The sequence below is a fragment of the Bison bison genome, unplaced genomic scaffold (assembly GCF_000754665.1).
Source record: "Bison bison bison isolate TAMUID 2011002044 unplaced genomic scaffold, Bison_UMD1.0 scf7180017864116, whole genome shotgun sequence".
In the NCBI taxonomy this organism is placed as follows: Eukaryota; Metazoa; Chordata; class Mammalia; order Artiodactyla; family Bovidae; genus Bison; species Bison bison.
Genome location: NW_011494688.1, coordinates 516,370 through 526,867, shown reverse-complemented (window position 1 = coordinate 526,867; position 10,498 = coordinate 516,370). Strand labels below are relative to the sequence as shown.

The 10,498-nt window shown below is 40.0% G+C and overlaps 1 protein-coding gene across 5 annotated transcripts in view; it reads left to right on the top strand.

Annotated features, from left to right (window-relative positions):
• SLC16A9 (solute carrier family 16, member 9) overlaps positions 1–9,930 on the top strand; it is an 82,609-nt gene extending 72,679 nt beyond the window's left edge. For all 5 annotated transcript variants that reach the window (XM_010839391.1, XM_010839393.1, XM_010839388.1 and 2 more), the window contains 2 exons: positions 5,980–6,897; positions 7,828–9,930. In XM_010839391.1, coding sequence (XP_010837693.1) covers positions 5,980–6,897; positions 7,828–8,015 — 1,106 coding nt within the window. In that variant the 3' untranslated portion in view covers positions 8,016–9,930. The remainder of the gene's footprint in view (positions 1–5,979; positions 6,898–7,827) is intronic.
• The last annotated feature ends 568 nt before the right edge of the window (positions 9,931–10,498 follow it).

Here is a 10,498-nt window from a genome sequence, read left to right as displayed (position 1 = left end):
TTCAAAACACCCTGCTGCTGCTGCTAAGTCACTTCAGTCGTGTCCAACTCTGTGTGACCCCATAGATGGAAGCCCACTAGGCTCCCCCGTCCCTGGAATTCTCCAGGCAAGAACACTGGAGTGGGTTGCCATTTCCTTCTCCAATACATGAAAGTGAAAAGTGAAAGGGAAGTCGCTCAGTCGTGTCTGACTCTTAGTGACCCCATGGACTGCAGCCTATCAGGCTCCTCCGTCCATGGGATTTTCCAGGCAAGAGTACTGGAGTGGGTGCCATTGCCTTCTCCATCAAAACACCCTAAAGATACATATATAAAAAAAGCTAGGGCATTAGATGTCCAATATAACATAGGAAAAGAAAACTTACGGGTGCAATAATTTGAGAATCACATCCTGGTGAGAGCCTTGCTAAAAGAAGCAGAGAGCACTTAAGTAAAGCACCTGAACCCTGAGCAAGACAGGAGAAATGAAGGAAAATGGAGATCCTTTAGGCCACTGTCAAGAAGACCAATGCTGACACCTTTCCGACTCCATTTATTGTGGAACTTAGTTTTTCTAAAGTACTGATTTGTGAATACATCCAACTAGTCTATGTGCATATCCAAACGACAGACTGTTTATCCTTATTATTCCTTTAATAATCAAGACCATCACTGGGCTGGGGGCAGAGTGTAAGTATAAAACCTTCTGGACTTCAAGTCTCTGATATTTTTGAGTGGTGTTTTATTTTTCAGATGTAATTTTTTTCCTAAGCCATTTAGAGAACTTATCAAAATTTCTGTGGCCAATATTTTATGGGTTTGTTTAGGAGATAAAGTGTCCAGGCTTACTGAAACTTGTGCGTTTACATTGCTACTTGCTAATGGGTGGCTGCTCCTGAGGGGTCACACTTTCTGATAAGCTGAATTACTTCAGTAGTGTATCTGGCAACAGGATCCAAACTAATGTTTTGTTCCCGAGGCCAGTGCAGCAAAGTGACTCCAGATCAGATTCAATTAAGCTGGATATTTCCCCGAGGTGGTTTTAGAAAGCTTTACCAGGTAAGAAATGTGAATCATGGCCCAGGAGGAGAGAGGACCAGGGTCTGAGGGCATGGTTAAGGTAGAACTGAGAGAAGAAAGAGAAAAAACAAAAAGATGGAGAATCCAGAGCAGTTCAATAGCAGTTTAAAGAACTGACAGCATCTTCCACAAGTGTGGGAAGGACTGTGAGACAGGCATGGCACCTTCAAGGACAATAGGTCTTACCTATACTGTATTTTTTTTTGGCCATGCAGCATGCGGGATCTTCCCTAACTAGGGATCAAACCTGTGCCCCCTAGCATTGGGAGTTTGGACTCTTAACCACTGGACCACCAGGGAAATCCCACCTATGCGGTATTTTTGTTTTGTAATGTAGTGGCAAACCCAGACCCTGAAGCCAAATCACCTGGTTTTGAATCCTCTGTCACTCAGTAGCTGCCTGTTGACAACAAGTAACCTAACTGCTCTGTGAAATTAACTGTTAAGCCTCAGTTTTCTGAACTGTAAAATGAGGATAATAATAGTTCCCATCTATTGGACTCCTCCACCCTGTACAGCCTGTATTTGCCCAGCTTCATGACTGAAGAAAGACCCCAGTGACATGTGAGTAGGTATAAGTGAAGCAGGCACTGGTCAAGCAGGGGATGTACAGAGAGCAAGAGAACAGCCACTTTGAGTGACCTGAGCATACACCATCCCACTGGGGTATTAGGAATATTAAAGGAACATATGCATAAGGCACATGGCAAGGGCTGTAAAAGTGTTAGCTGTTAAAAAAAAAAAAAGTGGTAGCTGTTAAAACTATCACCTAGGTTTCCCTTAACATCCAGATTTATCTGGGATGAAGGTGTTAGAAATCATATGCTGAGAGAGTTGCTCTTGCTTTCCATTCCGTCTAAAGAGGATAAGGGCCTGGACCTTAGCACACTGAACCAAAATGGACTGACTGTGGACAATCCAGATTTGGCAGAATTAGGGAGTTTTCTGGAGAAGGCAATGGCAACCCACTCCAGTACTCTTGCCTGGAAAATCCCATGGACGGAGGGGCCTGGTAGGCTGCAGTCCATGGGGTCGCTATGAGTCGGACATGACTGAACGACTTCACTTTCACTTTTCACTTTCATGCATTGGAGAAGGAAATGGCAACCCACTCCAGTGTTCTTGCCTTGAGAATCCCAGGGACGGAGAGCCTGGTGGGCTGCTGTCTATGGGGTCGCACAGAGTCGGATACGACTGAAGAGACTTAGCAGCAGCAGCAGCAGCAGCAGCAGCAGCAGCAGGGAGTTTTCAGTTACAACACATAGGAAGCCAGGTGAGGCAGAAATCAGGGAGTAGTATGAATCCACTGTCTTAGTCTGTTCAGGCTGCTCTAAAGTATCTTAGACTGAGTGGTTTATAAACAACAGAAATGTATGTCTCAGAGTTCTGAGACTGGCAGTCTGAGATCAGGGTGTCATGGTTAGCTGGGTTGGGCTCTGGTGAGAGCCTTCTCCTAGGTTGCAGACTGTCATCTTCTTCCTTTGTCCTCATATTACAGAAAAGGGAGATCTCTGGGGTTCTCCTTAATAAGTGCATTCATTCCATTCATGGGGGCTCCACCCTTTGACCTAATCACCTCCCAAAGTCCATACCTACTAATTCCATCATGTTGGGGGTTAAGATTTCAACTAACAAATTTTGGAGAGACACAAACATTCAGTCTATAGTATCTACCATCAGTGAAAGAGGTGACAAGAAAAATAAAACTCACAGTAGAAATTTTTAAAAATTGAAAAAGAACCCCAAATCAAAATAACTGAATTAATGTGACTTATTTTAAATATTGTGACCTAGATGAAAGAAAGAAACATGGGCATAAAATGGGAATAGTCTTACTCCCTAGTGAACAGGGGTTGATAAACTAATGCCCATGGACCCAGTCTGATCTACTAAGTGTTTTTTGGACAGGTCATGCATAAAGAATGGTTTTTATGTTTTTTATTGGTTGAAAAAAGAATATTTCATGGCACATGAAAATTATGTAAAATTAAAATTTCAGTGTCTATAAATAAAGCTTTATTGAAACAGTCATACTCATTCCTTCACTATTCTTCTCTGGCTGCTTTGGTGTTTCAAGGGCAGAGTTGAGCATTTGTGACAGAGCTTGGATGGCCCACTGTGAGTTAATTATTTCCTCTCTAGCCCTTTTATAGAAAAGTCTATTGACCCCTGGTCTTGAAGAAGAGTTCATCAAGATGTACGCGTGTATCTTACCATTTCAGGTTCCCTGAACATCAAATTCATATTTTGCCTCTTTGTGATCATGTATACTATAGACATTATGGAGAAGGCAATGGCACCCCACTCCAGGACTCTTGCCTGGAAAATCCCATGGACGGAGGAGCCTGGTAGGCTGCAGTCCATGGGGTCACTAAAAGTCGGATACGAACTGAGCGACTTCACTTTCACTTTTCACTTTCATGCACTGGAGAAGGAAATGGCAACCCACTCCAGTGTTCTTGCCTGGAGAATCCCAGGGACGGGGGAGCCTGGTGGGCTGCCGCCTCTGGGGTTGCTGAAGCAACTTAGCAGCAGCAGCATACTACAGACATGCATGGAAACATAATTAGTGCTTTATTTCACTTTTTCCTTTACATTGATGATTCTAAAATTGGGATTTTCTTTTTAAAGATTAAAAATTATAGTTTTACAGTTTACACAGTTCCACAAGAGAGCTCTAAGTACTCTTCATTGCCCTGAAAGAATTTCTGCATTTTGTTTTTTGGCTGTGACACATGGCTTGTGAGATCTTAGTTCCCTGACGAAGGATTGAACCCAGGCCCTTGGCAGTGAGAGCATGGAGTCCTAACCACTGGACCACCAGAGTATTCCCTGCCGTATCTTCCTAATCCATGACTACATTCTCATGGGATGTGGGCTGAAAACACTAGTGTCCAAAGTGGAATTTTATTTTGGTGCCCTGTCATACACTTAGCATATCATAGGTTTTTGATAAACCACCTATTGAAGTGATTTGATATGCTTCCCTTAATATTTCATAATGTTGATAGATAAACTTGGTGAGCAATGGGGAATTGTTTACTTTCTCAAGATCAAAATATTTAACTTTCAAAACATCAAGAATATTTTAAAGTAATTATATGATACTTTGTTAGAATTTCTACAAAGAAATGGTGTTCGAGAAAATATGAATTAATAGCAAATGGATGCTAATCCACTATGGAAGTACATGAAATATACTTTTCAGTTCTTTCCATTTGTTTTCTGAAGTGCTTTTAACCTTTGAAGTATGTGCCACTTTTAAAAAGAGAAGGAAGGATTCAACTTGTCTACTTTTATTACTTAATAGTCAGCACAGGGATATTTCCTAAGTAGCCACAAAAAGATACTGTATTAACTGCCATTACACTAATGTGAACTATTGATTAATGTTTGTAAGCAAAGTTTTTTTCTTTCGGGATGAAGGAGTTAATTTTAAATATGTTAGGAAGCGACAACTGTGGTACCGTTTTTTTTTAAATAATTCTAAGAGTCATTTGGTTATTTGTAATTTTTACAATAAGCTTGGCATCCTGTTGGGATTATGATGTAATTTGGTATACACCATTTAAAAAGTATGATTAACCTCTTTAGACTATTTTTTTTTAAATTACAGATCACTTTCTTTCCTATTTTTTTTTTTTTTGAGTTGACATTTCTCAATGATATTTAAATGTTAAAATACTCATTAACAACTTGAAATCAGAACCACATAAGAACACTTCAAATTAAATGGGCTGATGTAATTTGCCATTCCAGTGTGGTTCATGTGATCTACTAAAAAAGGGTGTATTTACAGTGTTGCACAAATGTACAAGCAGGCATACTTTGTAATTTTAATATCCTATCGAAGTTCACTTTACTTTCTCATAGTTTATTAATATCAATCATTCATTCTGATGATTAGCAATGGATTTGAGCTTTCCTTGTGTCTCAGATGGTAAAGAATTAGTCTGCAATGCTGGAGACCCAGGTTCGATCCCTGGGTTGGGAAGATCCCCTGGAAAAGGAAATTGCAACCCACTCCAGTATTCTTGCCTCAAGAATGCCATGGACAGAGGAGCCTGGCAGGCTCCATGGGTTCGCAAAGAGTCAGACAAGACTGAGTGACTAACACACTTAAGTTATCAAACCACTATAAATATCCTACAACTAAAATATTAATATATTCTTCATCTCAAAAAATAAAATATGAAAACTTTTCTTTTCCAAAAGGAATACATATAAAGCATGTAAGTACTAAAAATGTGGTTGTATAAGGTATTTGTTAAGAACATAGGTTCCGGGGGTCAGACTGAATGTGAATCCTACTTACGCCACTTGTAGCTTTCTGATTTGTGGCAAATTTCTCAACCTTTCTAGCCCGAGGTCACTTCAAGTGTACACTGGGAATAATAATAGCACATACCCAATAGGAGGGGCTTCCCAGGTGGCGCTAGAGGTAAAGAACCCACCTGACAATGCAGGAGACACAGGAGATGTGGGTTTGATCCCTGGGTGGGAAGATCCCCTGGAGAAGGAAATGACAACCCACTCCAGTATTCTTGTCTGAAAACTTCCATGGACAGATGAGCCTTGTGGGCTACAGTTCATAGTCACAGAGAGTCAGACATGACTGAGCAAACACAAGCACTCACACGCACCCAATAGGATTATTGTAAGGAAACATTGTTGTGCCATGTAAAGTATTTAACACAGTGTCTGAACTGCAAATGCTAATTTTAAAAATAGATCGATCAGTGTTACTATTGTTGAGGTCATCATGGTCATCATCTTCAGTTTTCTTGTTGTGATTTTAATATGAAGACACACTCATGAATGCCAGTGTGAAAAAGAAATTGAACTGTAGTACTAATAATGCTTGTTCTGAGAGTCCTGATGATAAGAGGTTAAGATTAAACAGTTCCCATTTCCTTTTTAGGTTCAAGTGTTGGACTTTTTATATATGCTGCTTTGCAGAGACTGTTGATTGAGTTCTACGGACTGGATGGATGCCTGCTGATTGTGGGTGCTTTAGCTTTAAATATATTAGCCTGTGGCAGTCTGATGAGACCCCTCCAGTCCTCTGATTTCCCTTTACCTGAGAAAACAGCTCTGGAAAATGTACCAGATAGGTACTCGATTTACAAAGAAAAAGAAAAGGACCCAGAAGAAAACATAAACATGCTCGAAAAGAGCTACATTGGGGAGGAAACATGCAAGAGCACCTTAGCCAATGGTGACTGGAAATCAGAGAGTCTGCTTCATAAAAACCCAACAACAATGGCATGCACAAAAGAGACTGAAACCTACAAGAAGAAAGTTGCAGAACGGACATATTTTTGCAAACAGCTTGCCAAGAGGAAATGGCAGTTATATAAAAACTATTGTGGAGAAACTGTGGCTCTTTTTAAAAACAAAGTATTTTCAGCACTCTTCATTGCCATCTTTCTCTTTGACATCGGAGGGTTTCCACCTTCGTTACTTATGGAAGACGTGGCAAGAAGTTCAAATGTGAAAGAAGAGGAGTTTATTATGCCTCTTATTTCTATTATTGGCATTATGACAGCAGTTGGTAAACTCATTTTAGGGATACTGGCTGACTTCAAGTGGATTAATACCTTATATCTCTATGTAGCTACCTTAATAATCATGAGCCTGGCCTTGTGTGCAATTCCATTTGCCAAAAGTTATGTTACGTTGGCACTACTTTCTGGGATCCTAGGGTTTCTTACTGGTAATTGGTCCATCTTTCCTTATGTGACCACGAAGACAGTGGGAATTGAAAAATTAGCCCACGCCTATGGGATATTAATGTTCTTTGCTGGACTTGGAAATAGCCTTGGACCACCAATTGTTGGTAAGATATTTATCTTATAGTAAGCCCATTTTCGGAGAAGGTGATGGCACCCCACTCCAGTACTCTTGCCTGGAAAATCCCATGGGCGGAGGAGCCTGGTAGGCTGCAGTCCATGGGGTCGCTAAGAGTCGGACACGACTGGGCGACTTCACTTTCACTTTTCACTTTCATGCATTGGAGAAGGAAATGATAACCCACTCCAGTGTTCTTGCCTGGAGAATCCCAGGGACAGCGAAGCCTGGTGGGCTGCCGTCTATGGGGTCGCACAGAGTCGGACACGACTGAAGCCACTTAGCAGCAGCAGCAGCAGCAAGCCCATTTTACTGTTCTTCTTAGCAATGTCTCTGAATACAGGAATTGCTTTTGTAATAATAGCACAGATTTATACAAAATAAATCTGCTTGGAATGCCTCTTGATCATGATTTATTCAGAATCACTTTGCTATAGTTGGAAAAGCCAATACACTTGCTCAGGAATTTGTGTTTATTCTTCATTTGGGAGAAACCCAAAATGCTGCTTAGTCTTGTCCAATTATTTAAGAAATTCTCCTCTAACTCCCATTAGGCCACTTTGGGAGTAGAGCTGGGTAATTTATATCCTAATCCAAACTGTATATAAATTTTTTAATTAACTTTTTTATTAGGTTATAGTTGATTTACAACGTTGCATTAGTTTCTGCTGTACAGCAAAGTGAGTCAGCTATACATATACATATATCTACTTTTTTAGATTCTTTTCCCATGTAAGTCATTACAGAGTATTGAATAGAGTTCCCTGTGCTATTAAGTAGGTTCTTATTAGTTCTCTATTCTATATATATAGTAGTGTGTGTATGTCAGTCCCACGAACTGTATATAAACTGATGAGATTAGAGTATTCCTATACATACTATGTCTATCAAACTCACTTTTTTCTTACTCTCTTTTCAGGTTGGTTTTATGACTGGACCCAGACCTATGACATTGCATTTTATTTTAGTGGTCTCTGCGTCCTGCTGGGAGGTTTTATTCTGCTGCTGGCAGCCTTGCCTTCCTGGGATACATGCAAAAAGCAACTCCCCAAGCCAGCTCCGACAACCTTTTTATACAAAGTTGCCTCTAATTCCTCTAACGTTTAGAGGAATATTGGAAGGCGCTAAAGACTGTTTTCACACAGCGAAATTTCACTGTGTCTGATCTGAATGATTTTTTTTTTTACATATCCTTTATGTACTGTATATGTAGACTCGATCTCCTATATTTTTTCTTTTTTCCCCCCTTTTTCCAAAAAGTTGGACTACTCTGTTTTACTACTATTCATGAGTTCTGGACATTGTGAACATTTTGGCCAGCCTCAGAAGGCTTTCTCTGTGTAAAGAAATATCATTTCTCTGCCGACTCCATTAGTTCCTTTGCAGGGCAGCCAGAGGAGACTCTGGCTATTTTAAACTGATGCAAGCAGCGTGATGAGTTGTGTGTGAAGGCCGCCAGGGACTAAAACACTCTCTTCTCTCTGTTAGACTCACTAGTACATAGAAGACTTCGAGCCAGTCAGGAAATGAAAGTGGTTCCTAAAACAGCGTTAAGAATTGCCGTGGCACCAACTGGTCATTTTTTAAAAACATGATTTTTAAATTACCATCCCCCATTTTCATGATTCTGTTTACCTTGATGAAGCACTGCATGTTTGGTGCCCACCAAGGACACGTCCTTCCAATTCCTAAGGTGTTTGCTGAGATCCAGGCAAAGGGGTCGTCACCATAGCCTTTCTTCCTGGTTGGTCGCTGGAACCTCACTCACTTTTGTCAGCAGCCACTCAGTGACGTTTTCCAAGAAGTGCTGACTTTACCTGTTTCCAAATTGGAAATGCATATTTAAAGCATTCCATTCTGGCAAATGGGAAACATCCATTTGCTTCGGGCACAGTGGGGATGAATTGCCAGTCTTTGCATATCTTCTCAGTGAGGCATTTATTTGCAACTATCAGATTTTACTGCTATCCAATTTTAATTCAAGGGCAGAACTAAAAAGTGTGTGGGTGGTGTGTGTGTGCATGCATGTGAGCATTGTGCTCTGTGTCTGTGCACTCTATGGAAAGGGAAAGGGGCAATAAGATATTGATACCCTCACCCACCTTTATTCAATTGTAAGAAAAATATTCTAGGAAGAAAATCAACATTTAATAAATTGACTTTTTTCTAAAGAAATGTTTTTTTAAACTTTGCTATGCATCAGAGTCTTCTATAGATCCTTTTTAAAATGTAGTTGTCTGAGTACCACTGGTAGAGATTTTAATTATGTACATCTAGGCTGTGGGCTAAGCATCTATATTTTTAATAAACTCTTCAAGTGATTCTGAGAGCACAGCCTGAATTGAGAATGACTGCTATAAGACTGGCAATAGAGAAACATTTTTTTCTCTTAAAAAAATAAAACCAGTAAACCATTGAGGTGAGGGTTTTTTAATAAATAGCCAAGTTTGGGTCTTTAAATAGGAGGCACTCTGCCCATTGTGCCAAAATTGTCTTTTCATTTCTTTTGAAATAGGTAAGGTTATTTTATACGTCTATGTTGCCTTTCTTCGAAGGCGCCTGAAGCACTTTATAAGCTTGAATCCCCACAAAACCTCAGTGAGGTCAGTAAATAGTGCTTTTCTAGGCAGGAAACCTGGAGTTGTGGGGAACTTCATACCTGAGTGAATCCTACTCAGTAACCCAATCGTGGGGCTCCAAAGCGCCTTGGACTTCTGCTCCATATTCCGACTTCTGGAAAGTTTTCTGTACCTCATTCTTTAGTCACTGTCAGGGTAGTAAGTAAAATAAGCAACATTCAAAAAAAAATTAACTGAAATGTTTTTGTGATAAAAGTTTTTTTTTTTGCCAATATCATGTTCAGGAAATCCTATAACCTTTTTTTATTTTTTTAAATTTTTATGGCATCCCCACATTCATCAACGTTGATACCTGTCCAAATGCGTCATTACCATGTCTACTAATATCATCCAATGTGTGCATTATCCATTGTCTTAGGAATAAATTTTAAGTTACAATAAAATTTTTTTTGTTTGTTTTTTATCATTGTGGTTGCTTTTTCTCTTCTTAGCCACCATACCCCCAGCACTGAATTACAGTCACATTTGAATGTAAAAATACAAATTCTCTGATTTCACTTCAGATCCAGAATCTGGTGATTTAGACATTAGCATATTCAAAATCACTTCATGGCTAATAGATGGGGGAAAAGTTGAAACAGTGGCAGACTTTATTTTCGTGAGCTCCAAAATCACTCTGGACAGTGACTGCAGCCATGAGATTAAAAGATGCTTGCTCCTTGGAAGAAAAGCCATGACAAACCTAGACAGTGTATTAAAAAGCAGAGAGGTCACTTTGCCAAAAATGGTCCATATAGTCAAAGCATGAGTTTTCCAGTAGTCATGTACAGATGTGAGAGTTGGACCATAAAGAAGGGTGAGTGCTGAAGAATTGATGCTTTTGAACTGTGGTTCTGGAGAAGACTCTTGAGAGTCCCTGGCACTGCGTGGAGATCAAACTAGTCAATCCTAAAGGACATCAACCCTGAATACTCACTGGAAGGACTGATGCTGAAGCTGAAGCTCCAGTAC